We start from the raw sequence: 22,348 nt of genomic DNA, 5'->3' as shown, positions 1-22,348 counted from the left end.
ATAGTCTTTCTACAAAACAAAACTCAATGAAGTGGTCAAAAACATGTCTGACCCACTCCATGTCTCCAGATATATTGCGCATCTCATGATGCATTATTATCTTTCTCATGCTGCACTTTCATAATCAACATTGATTAAATTAAAAAATAACATTAGCTTATAATATTTAAACATAAATATGGAGCTAAATGTTTTCTTTAATGCCTACAACATGTGTACAGTACAGAGAAACTTCATGTCTTGTCGTCAGCCACAACATAATGACGTCACATATTTTCCAACCCAGCCCTCAGCCCTCAGCCCTACTCCGGCTCAGCGTGCAGGAGCGGTGCGGTGATGATGTCAGTGAGCCGTCAGTGTGTGCGTGTCCTCACCGGACTCCTGCTTGATCTGGATGGTGGGTTTGGCCCCGGGGCCCGAGCCCTGAGGAGACGCCAGCGCCTGCAGCGCTTTGGGAGACACACACTGCACCGTCTGCTGGGCCTTGGGGATCTGCAGGATCTGAGGCGAGGAGCCAATCAGAGCCTTCGGTGACGGCAGACGCGTGGAGGACATCTTCAGCGCAGTGGAGGACCCGCCTGAACACACACACACACACACACACACACACACACACACACGTGAGAAAACCAACACACGCACACACATTCAAAACACACATACTGCACTACACACACACACATACACGTGAACACACACACACTGACCCTGTGCGATGGTGGACATCACCACGGAGGGGCTGGAGGACACCACGGTCGTCACGGCGACAGCACTGGGCCCCGGGGCCGCGCAGGAGCCGGCGGAGATCACCATGGTCTGCTTCTGATTGGACGCAGTGAGCGCCGCACTCGACACGAGCTTCGACACCGCCGCGTAGTTGTGGGACTTCGACAAGATGTTCGGCACGAAGTTGGAGCTGGGAGACGTGGTCACGATGATCACCTGCAGAGACACAGCGTTTACTGTGAGTGTGTGTGTGTGTGTGACTGACCTTCTGTGTGGTGGTGTTGGTTAGGGTTAGGGTTAGTGTGTGTGTGTGTGACTGACCTTCTGTGTGGTGGTGTTGGTTAGGGTTAGTGTGTGTGTGTGTGTGTGTGTGTGTGTGTGAGACTGTGTGTGTGTTTGTGTGAGACTGATCTTCTGTGTGGTGGTGTTGGTGGTCTGGATGTGTGTGTGTGTGTGTGTGTGTGTGTGTCTGACCTTCTGTGTGGTGGTGTTGGTGGTCTGGATGTGTGTGTGTGTGTGTGTGTGTGTGTGTCTGACCTTCTGTGTGGTGGTGTTGGTGGTCTGGATGTGTGTATGTGTGTGTGTGTGAGACTGACCTTCTGTGTGGTGGTGTTGGTGGTCTGAATGTGTGTGTGTGTGTGTGTGTGTGTGTGTGTGTGTGTGTGTGTGTGTGAGAGACTGACCTTCTGTGTGGTGGTGTTGGTGGTCTGGATGTGTGTGTGTGTGTGTGTGTGTGTGTGTGTGTGAGACTGACCTTCTGTGTGGTGGTGATGGTGGTCTGGATGTGTGTTTGTGTGTGTGTGTGAGAGACTGACCTTCTGTGTGGTGGTGTTGGTGGTCTGGATGTGTGTGTGTGTGTGTGTGTGTGTGTGTGAGACTGACCTTCTGTGTGGTGGTGATGGTGGTCTGGATGTGTGTGTGTGTGTGTGTGTGTGTGAGAGACTGACCTTCTGTGTGGTGGTGTTGGTGGTCTGGATGTGTGTGTGTGTGTGTGTGTGTGTGTGTGTGTGTGTGATAGACTGACCTTCTGTGTGGTGGTGTTGGTGGTCTGGGTGGAGGGTTTGGTGAAGGTGATCTTCACCGGTGACATGTGTGGCGGGAGGGAGTTGGCGATGCTCTGCATCAGGTTGCTCATCTTCGGGCTGCCGCTTACGGGCACCGTGATGGTTTTGGAAAGGGGCGTGGCCAGTTTAGGCCCCTCCTTCAGCAGGACAGGGGAGGAGCTTGAGGAGTTGGTCCTCCGCCTCTTACGGGGTTTCTCGTCCTCATCCGAGCAGCTCACGCCTGAGCAACAGGAGAACCACACACACCTCAGTGTTTTACCTTAGTGTCGTGTGTGTATGAGCGAGACAGAGAGAGTGTGTGTGTGTGTGTGTCGTACTCTTGACGTAGACTGTACTCCCGCTGGGCAGCACCACCACGTTGGATGCAGGACTGGCGGGTCGAGGGGATTTAACAGTGGCGGCTGCACTGCTACTGGGAGTCGATGCACTGGGAGGAGTGGAGCTCGTACTGGTGTAGGAGTAACACACAACCACTGCAACACACACACTGCTGTCACTGTACGAGTAACACACAACCACTGCAACACACACACTGCTGTCATTCAGCTGCACTCATGTGTGCTCTTCTGAAGCACTTCATACAATACAGACTGAGCTTCTACAGAAAAAATTCTGTTGTATTTTTTACTTTAACTTTTTCCCAAATTCCATTTTAAATTTAGCTTTTCAAACTATTGTTGTATTTTTCCCCAAATGCCCTTTGACTTTTTCCCAAATTCCATTTTAAGTTTAGTTTTTCAAAATGTTGTTGTTCCCCCCAATTCCCTTTTACTTTTTCCCAAATTCCATTCTAATTTCAGATTTTGACAATTTTGTTATATTTTTCCCCAAATTGACTTTTCCCCAAATTCCATTTAGATTTGAGTTTTCCCAAATTCAGTTGGATTGTTCCCCAAAATTCCCTTTTACTTTCCCCTAAATTCCATTTGAATAATATTTTTCCTAAATTCAGTTGTTTTTCCCCTAAATTCCCTTTTACTTTTTCCCAAATTCCATTAGAATTTTTGTTTTTCCAAATTCAGTTGTATTTTTCCCCAAATTTCCTTTTCCTTTTCCCCCAAATTCCCTTTAAATTTTAGTTTTCCCAAATTCAGTTGTATTTTTTCCCCAAATTACCTTTTACTTTTCCCCCAAATTCCATTTGAATAATAATTTTCCCAAATTCGGTTGTATTTTTTCCCAAATTCTATTTTAATTTGAGTTTTTCCAAATTCTGTTGTACTTTCCCCAAATTCCCTTTTACTTTTCCCCCAAATTCCCTTTTAATTTTAGTTTTCCCAAATTCGGTTGTATTTTTTCCAAAATTCTATTTTAATTTGAGTTTTTCCAAATCCTGTTGTATTTTCCCCAAATTCCCATTTCACTCCAAAATTCAGTTCTAATGGTTAAATTCAATGTTAGTAATCAAAATGCATTTCTAACTAATTTAAATCATGTAACAGCAGATTATTTTACAGCAACAGGGCCCTTTAAACTCTAGGCGTAGTAGATTAAGAGTGTCGGGCAGATCCCGTTCAGGCGCTTCACCTTCTTTGTTGGCGGTCTCTGCGGGCAGCATTAGCGAGGCGTTCTGGTGCGCTGTAGCGTTAGCCACTGCGTTAGCCGTGACGGTGAAGGCCGTCTGAGGAACCAGTCGAGGCATCAGAGGAACCAGTCGACGGCCCTCGATCGACCACTCAGACGAGCTGTTCGGCCCCGACATGCTGCACACACACACACACACACACACACACACACACACACACACACACACACACACACACACACACACACACACACACCCCCCAACATCACTCAACCAGTACAAAACACTCGGGCTCCAGGAGGAAACGGTTAACAATACAACCAGCCAATTGAACGTGTTAACAGTTAAAGGTGCAGTGTGTAAGTTTTAGCGGCATCTAGTGGTGAGGTTGTGAATTGCACCCAACAGAAGTTGCGGTGGCCTACAGGAAGTGATATCGTCGTCTGAGACAGCAGAGAGTATTATTGTTACAGATATTATTGTCACTTGTTCATCATTGTGTTAGTGTTTTATTCGCTGACTTTAGCTGAAGCTTCTCTGCACAAGGAACAACACAGTGACGAAACGCGTTTGTCTGTTCAGGGCCACGGTAGAAACATGTGGATGTACGCGGACCCACGGTGTGTGTAGAGAGAAATGCCTCATTCTAAGCTAATAAACACATCACGGTTCATTATGTAAGGTCTTTATACACCACTGAAAACACAGTTATGTTTATGATATTGCATTTCTGTCGACAAATCCTCCTAAATATCACACACTGCACCTTTAAGAACAGTCACGTTAAAGCAAGCTCCATCTGACTCCACCCATAATGAGAACTTCATGACTGTAAGTGGAAGCCCAATGCAGTTTAAATAAACTATATAGCTGACATATTTCAACAGGGTATTTTGCTTTACTATTATTTATTAAGATTTTCTTAAATGACCTAACTTCAATAACATCTCCTGAAGCTTTGAAGTGACGCTCGCGTGATTAAGAATATTCCAAAGTACAAATAAGATTAGCTTCGTTGCATCAGAGACGCGAGAAATGAGAACTGCAGAGACTCACTGATATGCGATGGTGTTCAGACGCTCATCGTTGACGGCTCTGCGCACCTCGGCTCGATGCCGCTCTGTAGAGATACTGACACACACACACACACACATCAAACCCTTCATCATCCTCAGTCACAGCAAAACTAGTTTTGCTTACTAAACTGGTTAATGTGATTAGAACACATTAAGATATTACACAATAAAGTCGTAATGAAACGAAGTATTGTGGCATAAATTGGCGTGAAATGGATTATTGGAAGAAAAAACCCTGTGGGGCGGGGCTTAGTTTTATCTGCTGGTTGTTGATTGGATGTTGAAAAGTGGGCGTTGCACTCAAAAATGGAGGCAAATCTGAAGGCAAGCTTGGGGGCGGAGTTTAAGATTACCTACACAGCAAAACACGGTGGGTTACACATGTTGGGTCATTTTTAAAATCGTTGGGTAATTTCTAGTAATAACCTGGCTGTTGGGTTAACAGTTATGTATATTTACATTAAATTCTAGACTCTTCAATATTTAGGTTGTAATTTAAAAATATGTGAATGACCTCAGAACAGTCAGGCGAGTGTGTGTTTTGAAGCAGTGTGTGTGTGTTGTGAATGACCTCAGCACTGTAAGGCGAGTGTGTGTGTGTGTGTGTTGTGAAAGACCTCAGCACTCGAGTCAGTTCTCCCAGCAGCTCCTTCTTGTCTTTCGTGAGATCTCCTTGAGCTCGCAGAGCGCTGATCACACCGGCGTACGCCTCCAACTCTGAAACACATGAGAGACGTGAGACGCGCCACAAACACACACACACACACACACACATCCCAGCGTTCAGTGCGAGACTCACCCAGTTTGCGCAGGATCCGTTTGCATTCATCTCTGCTGAGGTCGAGCAGCGTGGGCCAAACCACCGGCATGCTGCCCGCCAACGGCTTCTCCTGCTGAATCATCCACTGCAAACACACACACACACACACACACACACACACACACACTATAATCATCATTTTTCTTCTGTGTTTTAATTTGACAATGAACCCTGTTGTTGTACAGGATTGTGTTTGCAAAAAATAAAAGGAATTGTTTTATTTTTATTTGATTTCATTTTAAAAGATTAAATAAATTGATTAACACTGTTTTGGATTATAAATTAGTATTAAATCATATATCCAGAAAAATTTAATGGACTTTCTGGGAAAAAATAACATTTTATTGCGCCCTAATATAGTAAAAGAAAAGAAGAAAAGGAGTAATAAATTAGGTTGTTGAAGTTTTAATTGATTAGACATGCTTTCTGAAAAGTAACATTTAATTAAAACAATTAAAATGGAATCTAGAAACATTAAAACAGAAAATAAGCAATTTGGGAAAACTAAAACTTCATTGGGCCCTAAAATGTATTTTGGGTTAAACTTTTAATAAATTGTTGTTAAACTTTTAATTTAAGCATTAAATTTAGAGTTCAAAAATATTTAAATAGAAAAAACAAAAGGAGAATTTGTGATATATTCAACATTATGTGAAAATAATTGAAAATAATTGGGATTTCAGAATTTGGAATGGGGGGGGGGTAAAACAGAATTTAGGGAAAATAAAACAGAATTTGGAATAAAATAAAACAGTATTTGGGATAAAATAAAACAATTTGTAATTGGAGGAGAATAAAACAGTATTTGGGATAAAATAAAACAGAATTTGGATAAAATAAAACAGTATTTGGGATAAAATAAAACAATTTGTAATTGGAGGAGAATAAAACAGTATTTGGGATAAAATAAAACAGAATTTGGATAAAATAAAACAGTATTTGGGATAAAATAAAACAGTATTTGGGATAAAATAAAACAGAATTTGGGATAAAATACAACTGTATTTGGGATAAAATAAAACCGTATTTGGGATAAAATAAAACAGTATTTGGGATAAAATAAAACAATTTGTAATTGGAGGAGAATAAAACAGTATTTGGGATAAAATAAAACAGAATTTGGGATAAAATAAAACAATTTGGAATTGGAGGGGAATAAAACAGTATTTGGGATAAAATAAAACAGAATTAGGGATAAAATAAAACAGAATTTGGGATAAAATAAAACAGAATTTGGAATGGGGGGATTAAACAGAATTTGGGATAAAATAAAACAGAATTTGGAATTGGGGGGGAATAAAGCAGTATTTGGGATAAAATAAAACAGAATTTGGGATAAAATAAAACAGAATTTGGGATAAAATAAAACAGAATTTGGGGTAAAATAAAACAGTATTTGGGATAAAATAAAACAGAATTTGGAATGGGGGGGGGATTAAACAGAATTTGGGATAAAATAAAACAATTTGGAATTGGGGGTGGGGAATAAAACAGTATTTGGGATCAAATAAAACAGTATTTGGAATAAAATAAAACAGCATTTGGGATAAAATAAAACAGAATTTGGGATAAAATAAAACAGAATTTGGGATAAAATAAAACAGAATTTGGGATAAAATAAAACAGAATTTGGAATTGGAGGGGGGGAATAAAACAGTATTTGGGATAAAATAAAACAGAATTTGGGAAAAATAAAACAGTATTTGGGATAAAATAAAACAGAATTTGGGATAAAATAAAACAGAATTTGGGATAAAATAAAACAGAATTTGGAATGGGGGGGAAATTAAACAGAATTTGGGATAAAATAAAACCGTATTTGGGATAAAATAAAACAATTTGGAATTGGGGGGGAGGGATAAAACAGTATTTGTGATCAAATAAAACAGTATTTGGAATAAAATAAAACAGTATTTGGGATAAAATAAAACAGAATTTGGAATTGGGGGAATAAAACAGTATTTGGGATAAAATAAAACTATTTGGAATTGGGGGGGGGATAAAACAGTATTTGGGATAAAATAAAACAGAATTTGGGATAAAATAAAACAGTATTAGGGATAAAATAGAACAGAATTTGGGATAAAATAAAACAATTTGGAATTGGTGGGAATAAAACAGTATTTGTGATCAAATAAAACAGTATTTGTGATAAAATAAAACAGAATTTGGGATAAAATAAAACAGAATTTGTGATAAAATAAAACAGAATTTGTGATAAAATAAAAAAGAATTTGGGATAAAATAAAACAGAATTTGGAATTGGAGGGGGGGAATAAAACAGAATTTGGGATAAAATAAAACAGAATTTGGGATAAAATAAAACAATTTGAAATTGGGGGGGAATAAAACAGTATTTGGGACAAAATAAAACAGAATTTGGGATAAAATAAAACAGTATTTGGGATAAAATAAAACAGAATTTGGGATAAAATAAAACAGTATTTGGGATAAAATAAAACAAAATTTGGGATAAAATAAAACAATTTGGAATTGGGGGGGAATAAAACAGTATTTGGGATAAAATAAATCAGTATTTGGGATAAATAAAAAACAGTATTTGGGATAAAATAAAACAGTATTTGGGATAAAATAAAACAGAATTTGGGATAAAATAAAACAGAATTTGGGATAAAATAAAACTATTTGGAATTGGGGGGGAATAAAACAGTATTTGGGATAAAATAAAACAGAATTTGGGATAAAATAAAACAGAAATTGGAATTGGGGGGATTAAACAGAATTTGGGATAAAATAAAACAGAATTAGGAATTGGGGGGAATAAAGCAGTATTTGGGATAAAATAAAACAGAATTTGGGATAAAATAAAACAGAATTTGGAATGGGCGGGATTAAACAGAATTTGGGATAAAATAAAACAGTATTTGGGATAAAATAAAACAAAATTTGGGATAAAATAAAACAATTTGGAATTGGGGGGGAATAAAACAGTATTTGGGATAAAATAAATCAGTATTTGGGATAAATAAAACAGTATTTGGGATAAAATAAAACAGTATTTGGGATAAAATAAAACAGTATTTGGGATAAAATAAAACAGAATTTGGGATAAAATAAAACAGAATTTGGGATAAAATAAAACTATTTGGAATTGGAGGGGAATAAAACAGTATTTGGGATAAAATAAAACAGAATTTGGGATAAAATAAAACAGAAATTGGAATTGGGGGGATTAAACAGAATTTGGGATAAAATAAAACAGAATTAGGAATTGGGGGGAATAAAGCAGTATTTGGGATAAAATAAAACAGAATTTGGGATAAAATAAAAGAGAATTTGGAATGGGCGGGATTAAACAGAATTTGGGATAAAATAAAACAGAATTTGGGATAAAATAAAACAGAATTTGGAATGGGGGGGATTAAAGCAGTATTTGGGATAAAATAAAACAGAATTTGGGATAAAATAAAACAGAATTTGGAATGGGCGGGATTAAACAGAATTTGGGATAAAATAAAACAGAATTTGGGATAAAATAAAACAGAATTTGGAATGGGGGGGATTAAACAGAATTTGGGATAAAATAAAACAGTATTTGGGATAAAATAAAACAATTTGGAATTGGGGGTGGGGAATAAAACAGTATTTGGGATCAAATAAAACAGTATTTGGAATAAAATAAAACAGCATTTGGGATAAAATAAAACAGAATTTGGGATAAAATAAAACAGAATTTGGGATAAAATAAAACAGAATTTGGGATAAAATAAAACAGAATTTGGGATAAAATAAAACAGAATTTGGAATTGGAGGGGGGGAATAAAACAGTATTTGGGATAAAATAAAACAGAATTTGGGAAAAATAAAACAGTATTTGGGATAAAATAAAACAGAATTTGGGATAAAATAAAACAGAATTTGGGATAAAATAAAACAGAATTTGGGATAAAATAAAACAGAATTTGGAATGGGGGGGAAATTAAACAGAATTTGGGATAAAATAAAACCGTATTTGGGATAAAATAAAACAATTTGGAATTGGGGGGGAGGGATAAAACAGTATTTGTGATCAAATAAAACAGTATTTGGAATAAAATAAAACAGTATTTGGGATAAAATAAAACAGAATTTGGGATAAAATAAAACAGAATTTGGGATAAAATAAAACAGAATTTGGAATAAAATAAAAAAGAAATTGGGATAAAATAAAACAGAATTTGGAATGGGGGGGATAAAACAGTATTTGGGATAAAATAAAACAGAATTTGGGATAAAATAAAACAGAATTTGGAATAAAATAAAAAAGAAATTGGGATAAAATAAAACAGAATTTGGAATGGGGGGATAAAACAGTATTTGAGATAAAATAAAACAGAATTTGGGATAAAATAAAACAGAATTTGGGATCAAATAAAACAGAATGTGGGATTAAAAAACAGAATGTGGGATAAAATAAAACAGAATTTGTAATTGGAGGGGGGAATAAAACAGAATTTGGGATAAAATAAAACAGAATTTGGGATAAAATAAAACAGAATTTGGGATAAAATAAAACAGTATTTGGGATAAAATAAAACAGAATTTGGGATAAAATAAAACAGAATTTGGGATAAAATAAAACAGTATTTGGGATAAAATAAAACAGAATTTGGGATAAAATAAAACAATTTGGAATTGGGGGGAATAAAACAGTATTAGGGATAAAATAAAACTGTATTTGGAATTGGGGGGGGGGGATAAAACAGTATTTGGGATAAAATAAAACAGAATTTGGGATAAAATAAAACAGTATTAGGGATAAAATAGAACAGAATTTGGGATAAAATAAAACAATTTGGAATTGGTGGGAATAAAACAGTATTTGTGATCAAATAAAACAGTATTTGGGATAAAATAAAACAGAATTTGGGATAAAATAAAACAGAATTTGGGATAAAATAAAACAGAATTTGGGATAAAATAAAAAAGAATTTGGGATAAAATAAAACAGAATTTGGAATTGGAGGGGGGGAATAAAACAGAATTTGGGATAAAATAAAACAGAATTTGGGGAAAATAAAACAATTTGGAATTGGGGGGGGAATAAAACAGTATTTGGGACAAAATAAAACAGAATTTGGGATAAAATAAAACAGAATTTGGGATAAAATAAAACAGAATTTGTGATAAAATAAAACAGAATTTGTGATAAAATAAAAAAGAATTTGGGATAAAATAAAACAGAATTTGGAATTGGAGGGGGGGAATAAAACAGAATTTGGGATAAAATAAAACAGAATTTGGGATAAAATAAAACAATTTGAAATTGGGGGGGAATAAAACAGTATTTGGGACAAAATAAAACAGAATTTGGGATAAAATAAAACAGTATTTGGGATAAAATAAAACAGAATTTGGGATAAAATAAAACAGTATTTGGGATAAAATAAAACAAAATTTGGGATAAAATAAAACAATTTGGAATTGGGGGGGAATAAAACAGTATTTGGGATAAAATAAATCAGTATTTGGGATAAATAAAACAGTATTTGGGATAAAATAAAACAGTATTTGGGATAAAATAAAACAGAATTTGGGATAAAATAAAACAGAATTTGGGATAAAATAAAACTATTTGGAATTGGGGGGGAATAAAACAGTATTTGGGATAAAATAAAACAGAATTTGGGATAAAATAAAACAGAAATTGGAATTGGGGGGATTAAACAGAATTTGGGATAAAATAAAACAGAATTAGGAATTGGGGGGAATAAAGCAGTATTTGGGATAAAATAAAACAGAATTTGGGATAAAATAAAACAGAATTTGGAATGGGCGGGATTAAACAGTATTTGGGATAAAATAAAACAAAATTTGGGATAAAATAAAACAATTTGGAATTGGGGGGGAATAAAACAGTATTTGGGATAAAATAAATCAGTATTTGGGATAAATAAAACAGTATTTGGGATAAAATAAAACAGTATTTGGGATAAAATAAAACAGAATTTGGGATAAAATAAAACAGAATTTGGGATAAAATAAAACTATTTGGAATTGGAGGGGAATAAAACAGTATTTGGGATAAAATAAAACAGAATTTGGGATAAAATAAAACAGTATTTGGAAAAAAATAAAACAGAATTTGGGATAAAATAAAACAGTATTTGGGATAAAATAAAACAGAATTTGGGATAAAATAAAACAGAATTTGGAATTGGGGGGAATAAAGCAGTATTTGGGATAAAATAAAACAGAATTTGGGATAAAATAAAACAGAATTTGGGATAAAATAAAACAGAATTTGGAATGGGCGGGATTAAACAGAATTTGGGATAAAATAAAACAGAATTTGGGATAAAATAAAACAGAATTTGGGATAAAATAAAACAGTATTTGGGATAAAATAAAACAGAATTTGGGATAAAATAAAACAATTTGGAATTGGGGAAATAAAACAGTATTTGGGATCAAATAAAACAGTATTTGGAATTGGGGGGGGATAAAACAGTATTTGTGATCAAATAAAACAGTATTTGGAAAAAAATAAAACAGTATTTGGGATAAAATAAAACAGAATTTGGGATAAAATAAAACAGAATTTGGGATAAAATAAAACAATTTGGGATAAAAATAAAACAGAATTTGGAATTGGAAGGGGGGAATAAAACAGAATTTGGGATAAAATAAAACAGAATTTGGGATAAAATAAAACAATTTGGAATTGGGGGGGAATAAAACAGTATTTAGGATAAAATAAAACAGAATTTGGGATAAAATAAAACAGTATCTGGGATAAAATAAAACAGAATTTGGGATATAATAAAACAGTATTTGGGATAAAATAAAACAATTTGGGATAAAATAAAACAATTTGGAATTGGGGGGAATAAAACAGTATTAGGGATAAAATAAAACAGTATTTGGGATAAAATAAAACAGAATTTGGGATAAAATAAAACCAAATTTGGGATAAAATAAAACTATTTGGAATTGGAGGGGAATAGAACAGTATTTGGGATAAAATAAAACAGAATTTGGGATAAATTAAACAGAATTTGGGCTAAAATAAAACAGAATTTGGGATCAAATAAAACAGAATGTGGGATTAAAAAACAGAATGTGGGATAAAATAAAACAGAATTTGTAATTGGAGGGGGGAATAAAACAGAATTTGGGATAAAATAAAACAGAATTTGGGATAAAATAAAACAGTATTTGGGATAAAATAAAACAGAATTTGGGATAAAATAAAACAGAATTTGGGATAAAATAAAACAGAATTTGGGATAAAATAAAACAGAATTTGGGATAAAATAAAACAGTATTTGGGATAAAATAAAACAGAATTTGGGATAAAATAAAACAATTTGGAATTGGGGGGAATAAAACAGTATTAGGGATAAAATAAAACTGTATTTGGAATTGGGGGGGGGATAAAACAGTATTTGGGATAAAATAAAACAGAATTTGGGATAAAATAAAACAGTATTAGGGATAAAATAGAACAGAATTTGGGATAAAATAAAACAATTTGGAATTGGTGGGAATAAAACAGTATTTGTGATCAAATAAAACAGTATTTGGGATAAAATAAAACAGAATTTGGGATAAAATAAAACAGAATTTGGGATAAAATAAAACAGAATTTGGGATAAAATAAAACAGAATTTGGGATAAAATAAAACAGAATTTGGGAAAAAATAAAACAATTTGGAATTGGGGGGGAATAAAACAGAATTTGGGATAAAATAAAACAGAATTTGGGATAAAATAAAACAATTTGGAATTGGGGGGGAATAAAACAGTATTTGGGATAAAATAAATCAGTATTTGGGATAAATAAAACAGTATTTGGGATAAAATAAAACAGAATTTGGGATAAAATAAAACAGAAATTGGAATTGGGGGGATTAAACAGAATTTGGGATAAAATAAAACAGAATTTGGAATTGGGGGGAATAAAGCAGTATTTGGGATAAAATAAAACAGAATTTGGGATAAAATAAAACAGAATTTGGGATAAAATAAAACAGAATTTGGAATGGGCGGGATTAAACAGAATTTGGGATAAAATAAAACAGAATTTGGGATAAAATAAAACAGAATTTGGGATAAAATAAAACAGTATTTGGGATAAAATAAAACAGAATTTGTGATAAAATAAAACAATTTGGAATTGGGGGAATAAAACAGTATTTGGGATCAAATAAAACAGTATTTGGAATTGGGGGGGGATAAAACAGTATTTGTGATCAAATAAAACAGTATTTGGAATAAAATAAAACAGTATTTGGGATAAAATAAAACTGTATTTGGAATTGGGGGGGGGGATAAAACAGTATTTGGGATAAAATAAAACAGAATTTGGGATAAAATAAAACAGTATTAGGGATAAAATAGAACAGAATTTGGGATAAAATAAAACAATTTGGAATTGGTGGGAATAAAACAGTATTTGTGATCAAATAAAACAGTATTTGGGATAAAATAAAACAGAATTTGGGATAAAATAAAACAGAATTTGGGATAAAATAAAACAGAATTTGGTATAAAATAAAAAAGAATTTGGGATAAAATAAAACAGAATTTGGAATTGGAGGGGGGGAATAAAACAGAATTTGGGATAAAATAAAACAGAATTTGGGAAAAAATAAAACAATTTGGAATTGGGGGGAATAAAACAGTATTTGGGACAAAATAAAACAGAATTTGGGATAAAATAAAACAGAATTTGGGATAAAATAAAACAATTTGGAATTGGGGGGAATAAAACAGTATTAGGGATAAAATAAAACTGTATTTGGAATTGGGGGGGGGGATAAAACAGTATTTGGGATAAAATAAAACAGAATTTGGGATAAAATAAAACAGTATTAGGGATAAAATAGAACAGAATTTGGGATAAAATAAAACAATTTGGAATTGGTGGGAATAAAACAGTATTTGTGATCAAATAAAACAGTATTTGGGATAAAATAAAACAGAATTTGGGATAAAATAAAACAGAATTTGGGATAAAATAAAACAGAATTTGGGATAAAATAAAACAGAATTTGGAATGGGCGGGATTAAACAGAATTTGGGAAAAAAATAAACAGAATTTGGGATAAAATAAAACAGAATTTGGGATAAAATAAAACAGTATTTGGGATAAAATAAAACAGAATTTGTGATAAAATAAAACAATTTGGAATTGGGGGAATAAAACAGTATTTGGGATCAAATAAAACAGTATTTGGAATTGGGGGGGGATAAAACAGTATTTGTGATCAAATAAAACAGTATTTGGAATAAAATAAAACAGTATTTGGGATAAAATAAAACAGAATTTGGGATAAAATAAAACAGAATTTGGGATAAAATAAAACAATTTGGGATAAAAATAAAACAGAATTTGGAATTGGAGGGGGGGAATAAAACAGAATTTGGGATAAAATAAAACAGTATTTGGGATAAAATAAAACAATTTGGAATTGGGGGGAATAAAACAGTATTTAGGATAAAATAAGACAGAATTTGGGATAAAATAAAACAGTATCTGGGATAAAATAAAACAGAATTTGGGATATAATAAAACAGTATTTGGGATAAAATAAAACAATTTGGGATAAAATAAAACAATTTGGAATTGGGGGGAATAAAACAGTATTAGGGATAAAATAAAACAGTATTTGGGATAAAATAAAACAGAATTTGGGATAAAATAAAACCAAATTTGGGATAAAATAAAACTATTTGGAATTGGAGGGGAATAGAACAGTATTTGGGATAAAATAAAACAGAATTTGGGATAAATTAAACAGAATTTGGGATAAAATAAAACAGAATTTGGAATTGGGGGGGAATAAATCAGTATTTGAGATAAAATAAAACAGAATTTGGGATAAAATAAAACAGAATTTGGAATGGGCGGGATTAAACAGAATTTGGGATAAAATAAAACAGAATTTGGGATAAAATAAAACAGTATTTGGGATAAAATAAAACAGAATTTGGGATAAAATAAAACAGTATTTGGGATAAAATAAAACAGAATTTGGGGTAAAAAACAGTATTTGGGATAGAATTGGGGGGGGGGGATAAAACAGTATTTGGGATAAAATAAAACAGAATTTGGGATAAAATAAAACAGAATTTGGGATAAAATAAAACAGAATTTGGGATAAAATAAAACAGTATTTGGGGTAAAAAACAGTATTTGGGATAAAATGAAACAGTATTTGGGATAAAATAAAACAATTTGGAATTGGGGGGGGAAATAAAACAGTATTTGGGATCAAATAAAACAGTATTTGGAATAAAATAAAACAGTATTTAGGATAAAATAAAACAGAATTTGGGATCAAATAAAACAGAATTTGGGATAAAATAAAACATAAATTTGTAATTGGGAGGGGGATTAAACAGAATTTGGAATAAAATAAAACAGTATTTGGGATAAAATAAAACAGAATTTGGAATTGGGGGGGAATTAAACAGAATTTGGAATAAAATAAAACAGAATTTGGGATAAAATAAAACAGTATTTGGATAAAATAAAACAGAATTTGGGATAAAATAAAACAGAATTTGGGATAAAATAAAACAGTATTTAAGATAAAATATAACAGAATTTGGGATAAAATTAGACAGAATTCGGAATTGTGTGGGGGGAATTAAACAGTATTTGGGATAAAACTAAACAGAATTTGGGATAAAATAAAACAGAATTTGGGTTAAAATAAAACAGAATTTGGAATGGGTGGGAATTAAAAAGTATTTGGGATGAAATAAAACAGAATTTGGGATAAAAAGACAGTATTTGGGATCAAATAAAACAGAATTTGGAATGGGGGGGATTAAACAGTATTTGGGATAAAATAAAACAGAATTTTGGGATCAAATAAACAGAATTTGGGATCAAATAAAACAGTATTTGGGATAAAATAAAACAGAATTTGGGATCAAATAAAACAGAATTTGGGATTGGGGAATTAAACAGAATTTGGGATAAAATAAAACAGAATTTGGGATAAAATAAAAGAATTTGGAATTGGGGGGGAATAAAACAGTATTTGGGATAAAATAAAACAGAATTTGGGATAAAATAAAACAGAATTTGGGATAAAATAAAAGAATTTGGAATTGGGGGGAATTAAACAGAATTTGGAATAAAATAAAACAGAATTTGGGATAAAATAAAACAGAATTTGGGATAAAATAAAACAGTATTTGGATAAAATAAAACAGAATTTGGAATTGGGGGGAGTAAAACAGTATTTGGGATAAAACAAAACAGAATTTGGGATAAAGCAAAACAGAATTTGGGATAAAATAAAACAGAATTTGGAATGGGGGGGGTTAAACAGAATTTGGGATAAAATAAAACAGAATTTGGGATAAAATAAAACAGAATTTGGAATGGGGGGGGGGGGGGGGTTAAACAGAATTTGGGATAAACTGAAGGGCTTTCTAGGGCTCTATATGAGGGAACAGCAAATGCTGCTGGATCTGAGAATCTCTCACCTCTGACACACTGCACTCTCTCTGGGTCTCTAAGAGCTGACGATCTTCACCATATCCTTCAGAGAGAAACATCATCATCATCATCATCATCATGACTGTCAACACCTGCACTACATCCCAACTCTCTTATTTTTATTGTTCTTATTGCACATTGCTGCTTCTTATTCATACTGTGTATTGACTCTGTATTGTCTCTTACTGTAATGTGAATTATTATTGTCTAATCTTATTATTCTTAATAAGTTGTGTATTCTTTTATATTTTTTAGTTTCTTATGCCCTTCTACCCTGTCTTTCTCAAGAGGAATAGATAATGGATAAAATAATAATTTAATTGCAGTGAAGTACAGATGACAATAAAGATCCGTCAGATCATGAATTGAAAACACAATTTTCTTGTTTAAAATAAATAAATAAAATAAACACGGTAATTTTCAAAACACCTCAGACATAAAAACTATTATAAAAGACACAAAAAACTCAACACGTATTTGACGTCACGCGTGTATATCAACGTATGTCCCGCCCACATCCCCACATCAGCGCCAGTTCAGCGCTCGCCCCGCCCACTCGATAAGAACATGAGTCCGCTTCAGTGTTTTGATTCGCGTCAGATCATTCTGACAGCTTAAATTACACACATCCGCTGAGATCATTGTGTTTACTCTGATCTGATATCAATGAGAGTTGAATATCATCTGATCTGAGATCAGTGTTTATTCTGACAAGATGGAATCGAACCAATAATATAATCGCGATTAACGTTCAGTTTGATCACGTCAATCCGAGGTTTTCAGCAGAATAATATACATGTTTATCATAAAACAGAGGTGTTTAATAAACACTAACGGTTCTGAGATTATGTTTTTCTGTCATTTTCAGTGTGATGTGTGCAGAGTTAGCTTTAGCCGTTAGCCTCTCTGGAGTTTCTTTCATCACACACATAAACACAGCAGTGACCCGCAGCTTGCACAGCTCATTCGAGCGTGTGTGTCAAAACACAGCTCATCATCAGCACACACACCAGTGTGTCATTTCTAATGTCAGCCGTGTGTTTATATCTGCACTTACCTTCAGTTCTGCACAGTCCTTCAGCTCCGCCATGTTTATCCGACGCCAAAACACTGGGGCTGCCCGCGGGAAAAGCCCAAACAAACGCGAGGATCTACAATAAATACAGCTCAACTAAACAACCGAAAGCGCTCTGTACATAATGCGAGTTGCTAATTCGCTTCTCGCGAATTTTATTAAATGTCAGTCACCACAAAATACACATTTGCAGGCGAACAGGCACTGTGTTGGGCAGCAATCAGAAGATGCGCGCCGCCATTGTTGACATTCTTTTGTGCGCTGGAGAGACGCGCGTTCATGTGCACTAGCGCGCGTGTTATTGTTTTGTTGTATCTTGTCATATAATATTTATTGGAAAATATGTATTATCGTTTAGTTTTGGGCGATGTGAGTGCCAATAAAACACATTAAAACTGAAAAATTCCCAGTTACAAAAAACAATGTCTTTATTTACACTAAATACACGGTTTGATGCAAATATTATTACACTTAGGCCTACACATCAGCACAAATTATACTCCAGCCCAATATATTGAATTTAAACAGAACCTTTCCATTTGTTTCAGATTTCAATAACATGACAATCACATCTCAAACACAGGTGATCACTAACCTGAGAACTAAATCACAATGAGTTCAAGAAGTATCAAAATATCATCATCTGTGGATATGAATACAATTATTTGATCTCTTTAAAATGTCAAAAACGGTGACATGTAAACAGGTGAGATGACAAAAACACACACAAAGCTTAAATTATCATATACAATCACATGAACATTATAACAGGATTAAACGCATGTACCATAAGCACAATAACAAATACAAAACAAGTGGATTTCCACAGATGTGCATAATTCTTCCCAGATCATCTTTTCCGCTCCCTTTATTCCTCTATGAGAATCACCTGGAATCATATTATATTTCTGATTTGAATTAAGACCTCAGACTTTTATTCGATTATAAACTTGTTTCTGCCACAGAGTAAAAAAACAAAAAAGGTAACCGTGACATTTTATCTCACAATTCTGACTTTTTCCTCGCAATTCTGAGAAAAAAGACGGATTAATTAGAAAAACTCGTAATTACGAAAAGTCAGAATTTTGAGAAATAAACTCAAAACTGCGAGAAATAAAGTCAGAATTGAGAGAAAAACTCGCAATTACGAAAAGTTAGAATTGAGAGAAATAATGTCTGAATTGTGAGAAAAACTCGTAATTACGAAAAGTTAGAATTGTGAGAAATAATGTCTGAATTGTGAGAAAAACTCGTAATTACGAAAAGTTAGAATTGCGAGAAATAATGTTTGAATTGTGAGAAAAACTTGTAATTACAAAAAAATCTGAATTGTGAACTAAACTTTACAAAAATTAAGTCAGAGTTTAGATATAAACTCGTAACTACAAAAAAGTCATAATTGCGAGAAAAACTCACAATTACGAAAAGTTAGAATTGAGAGAAATAAAGTCAGAATTGAGAGAAAAACTCGTAATTACGAAGTTAGAATTGCGAGAAATAATGTCTGAACTGTGAGAAAATCTCATAATTACGAAAAGTTAGATTTGCGAGAAATGATGTTTGAATTGTGAGAAAATCTCGTTATTACAAAAAAAATCGGAATTGTGAACTAAACTTTACAAAAAATTAAGTCAGAGTTTAGATATAAACTCGTAACTACGAAAAAAGTCAGAATTGTGAGAAAAACTCGTAATTACGAAAAGTTAGAATTGCGAGAAATAGAATTGCGAGAAAAACTCGTAATTACGAATAGTTAGAATTTCGAGAAATAATGTCTGAATTGTGAGAAAAACTCATAATTACGAAAAGTTAGAATTGCGAGAAATGATGTTTGAATTGTGAGAACATCTCTTTATTACAAAAAAAATCGGAATTGTGAACTAAACTTTACAAAAAATTAAGTCAGAGTTTATATATAAACTCGTAACTACGAAAAAAGCCAGAATTGTGAGAAAATCTCGTAATTAGGAAAAGTCAGAATTGCGAGAAAATCTCGTAATTACAAAAAGTCCGAATTGGGAGATAAAAACTCACAATTTCCTTTTTTATTTTGTTATTCCGTGTTGGAAACAAGCTTGGTAAGTCGCTCGCGGTTTGATTGACAGGTTCCAGCTATAATCGTTATAATGGAGGAAACCTCTAAACACTGGCGGCGCTCAGGGGAACGAACTTCTGGGCCTGACCGGCTCCGATCTCAGCCACGTACAGATCAGAACTCTTCAGGTCCAGGTCCACCAGGTGTGGCTTCACATCTTCAGCCAGCTCAATGGTGCTGATCACCTGACACTGACCGATGATGCCGATGGGCGGAGCCTCCAGCAGAGTGATCTGATTGGTGTTTAACTGGGCCACCACTATGTACTTCTGGTCAGGAGTGAATCTGCGGGTCATAAACACACAACATCTCCAGTACGCATTCAGAAGTCCAGATCAGGGCTCGTCAGTCCTTTAAATCCACAGAAACCCAAATACCGTCGTCCTACAATTCAGAAGGCAACTACATACTTTCATCAATAAAGACCGGATTTAAATTGTATATTGCACTGTAAAGTATTATTTGGAAAATATTTTAAGTTATCACACACTATTGTACTGTGTTGTTAAATGCATTATTAATGTAAATCAAATTTTTATTGTTTATTTATTTTTATGTAGTTTTATTATTTTTAAAAGATTTTATTAACTTATTTGAATCTATTCATTTAAACATTTTTATTATTTATTAAAAAAAATTTCACTTATTTATTTTAAACTAATTTTGTTATTTAATATAAAATGTATTTATTTAAAATAAATAAGTAAACAAAACAGTTTAAAATAACAATTAAACAATAAAATGTTTAAATATTTAAATTAGATTAAGATAAATAATAAACAATACAAATTTGTTTAAATCTTAATATTTTTAACATTTTATTGTTTACTTTTTTTTCTTTAATTTTGTTTTTGTTTATTTTCAACATTTTTGCTGTTTACAATTTTAATTTAATCTATTTATATAAAAACCTTTTTATTGTTTTATGTTTATTTTAATATTTAAACATTTTGTTGTTTACTATTATTATAAATTATTTTATATTTATTTATTTAATTTTTTTTTTATTGTTTACAATTTTATTTTCATGTAGTTTTTTTAATAATTATTTATTTAAACACATTTTTCATTATATACTTCTTTATTTTAATGTAACTTTCATATTTATTTCAAACACATTTCTATCGTTTAATTACTGATCTAATCTATATTAATCTAATTTTTATTTTTATTTTAATTATTTTTATTTATAAGTATTAGTTTAATGTTTTTATTTATTTATTTAACTCTGTCGTCTGAGCCCCGGTCTGCAGTACCTGACGGAGTAATTCTTTTTATTTTAATTAACTGTAAATGTATTTATGTCAGTATTAGCTGTAATGTTTGTATTAATGGTATGATGTGAGTCACCTGACGGAGTAGGGCGCGTCGTCTTTAAAGCAGCTTCCCCACGACCCGAGCCAGTCGCCCGTCACGGAGTTAAACACCTGGATGCGCTTGTTCCCTCGGTCTGCGACCCACACCTGAACACACACACACACACACACACACACACACACACACACACACACACACACACACACACACACACACACACACTGACCCTTAGATCTGAAGACTGAAGGAGAGACCGGAAATCTTTTGATTGCAGAAGGTTTGCATTAAAGGAGAACTTGGTAGCTTTTTTAACTTAATAAAACTGTCTAGAAATCATTTGGATGGTTAAACAACCTGTTCTGGTGATATTGGTGACTTTCCCCGCTCCCCCCAGCGTTCCCAGGCGGAAAACCAACCTTGCAACTTGTTCACTACCGTCCCGGCAAGATAGAAATTGGAAGTCTCGTGAGAAGCGAAAGCGAGAACGAGAACGAGCGCGAAACACACATTGCTTTACGGCAATTCGACATAAACACACACGCATGTATGATATTACCAGATTACCCACCTCGGTAGCCAGACATAGCTCCACACGATACAGTTGGCTTGCTCCGATCAAAACAAACGCACATGAGCAGCGGTAGAGAGGGGGAGGAGGCCGCCGCAAGTGAGTTTTTTACGACTGTGTTGTGAAATATACGCCCCACCACAGCTGTAGGGGGAGCTCGTGGGGAAAACATGCGACAACAAAAGGGAAAATCAGCGAAGAAGTGACTAGAGTTCGCTAGACTTGCCGAGTTCGGCTTTAAGAGCAGGATCATGAACTAAAGCTCCCGATGAAACAAGAACACAAACCCTCTGATAGCGGTCGACCACCACACTGTGAGGGATGTAGAACTGAGCCAGTCCTGAACCTCTCTCTGCGTGCATCCAGAGAACCTGCAGATCTGACACACACACACACACACACACACACACACACACACACACGTCTATATTACCAACGGGACTATCGCTCTACACTGGCCAAGAGGGGACTAGTGTTTCTAGTCATTTTGAAGAAACAAAAATGACATACAAAATAAAATTTTAAGGTCCTTTTTCATAATATAACTTAAAATATGCATTTATATTTATTTAAACAAAAACATGCCAAGGGGGATCTGCAACTCTGACTGATGTCTAACTA

At 33.6% G+C, this 22,348-nt stretch overlaps 2 protein-coding genes across 2 annotated transcripts in view; both read right to left on the bottom strand.

Moving 5' to 3' along the window:
* The window catches only part of emsy (EMSY transcriptional repressor, BRCA2 interacting), a 30,029-nt gene extending 12,205 nt beyond the window's left edge, over nucleotides 1-17,824 (bottom strand). Inside the window, exons 1-10 of the mRNA XM_081355130.1 lie at nucleotides 17,730-17,824; nucleotides 16,660-16,715; nucleotides 5,191-5,296; nucleotides 5,009-5,108; nucleotides 4,372-4,446; nucleotides 3,318-3,493; nucleotides 2,108-2,263; nucleotides 1,751-2,010; nucleotides 708-942; nucleotides 375-578 (exon numbers count right to left, since the gene is read on the bottom strand). Of these exons, the coding sequence (XP_081211256.1) occupies nucleotides 375-578; nucleotides 708-942; nucleotides 1,751-2,010; nucleotides 2,108-2,263; nucleotides 3,318-3,493; nucleotides 4,372-4,446; nucleotides 5,009-5,108; nucleotides 5,191-5,293 (1,309 nt within the window). The 5' untranslated portion in view covers nucleotides 5,294-5,296; nucleotides 16,660-16,715; nucleotides 17,730-17,824. The remainder of the gene's footprint in view (nucleotides 1-374; nucleotides 579-707; nucleotides 943-1,750; nucleotides 2,011-2,107; nucleotides 2,264-3,317; nucleotides 3,494-4,371; nucleotides 4,447-5,008; nucleotides 5,109-5,190; nucleotides 5,297-16,659; nucleotides 16,716-17,729) is intronic.
* A 329-nt stretch (nucleotides 17,825-18,153) lies between these two features.
* On the bottom strand, nucleotides 18,154-22,092 carry LOC308684106 (NHL repeat-containing protein 3-like). The gene is made up of 3 exons (XM_081355156.1): nucleotides 22,015-22,092; nucleotides 21,193-21,305; nucleotides 18,154-20,127 (listed from the first exon to the last, which is right to left on the bottom strand). Exons 1-3 carry the CDS (start codon nucleotides 22,087-22,089, stop codon nucleotides 19,887-19,889), a joined length of 429 nt encoding a protein of 142 aa, XP_081211282.1. The 5' UTR covers nucleotides 22,090-22,092; the 3' UTR covers nucleotides 18,154-19,886.
* Nucleotides 22,093-22,348: the final 256 nt, after the last annotated feature.

This window comes from Scardinius erythrophthalmus (assembly GCF_964197995.2).
Source record: "Scardinius erythrophthalmus genome assembly, chromosome: 23".
Classification (NCBI taxonomy): domain Eukaryota; kingdom Metazoa; phylum Chordata; class Actinopteri; order Cypriniformes; family Leuciscidae; genus Scardinius; species Scardinius erythrophthalmus.
The sequence above is the reverse complement of the archived record's forward strand: the minus strand, read 5'-3'. Positions and strand labels throughout refer to the sequence as shown.

Excerpts from the sequence above, each read along its gene's own strand:
- LOC308684106 (XM_081355156.1), bottom strand. The coding sequence starts at position 22,089 with ATGCACGCAGAGAGAGGTTCAGGACTGGCTCAGTTCTACATCCCTCAC. Across the intron at positions 21,306-22,014 it reads TGGTCGACCGCTATCAGAGG|GTGTGGGTCGCAGACCGAGG; the intron begins GTTTGTGTTCTT and ends GTGTGTGTTCAG. Across the intron at positions 20,128-21,192 it reads GACGCGCCCTACTCCGTCAG|ATTCACTCCTGACCAGAAGT; the intron begins GTGACTCACATC and ends TATGACCCGCAG.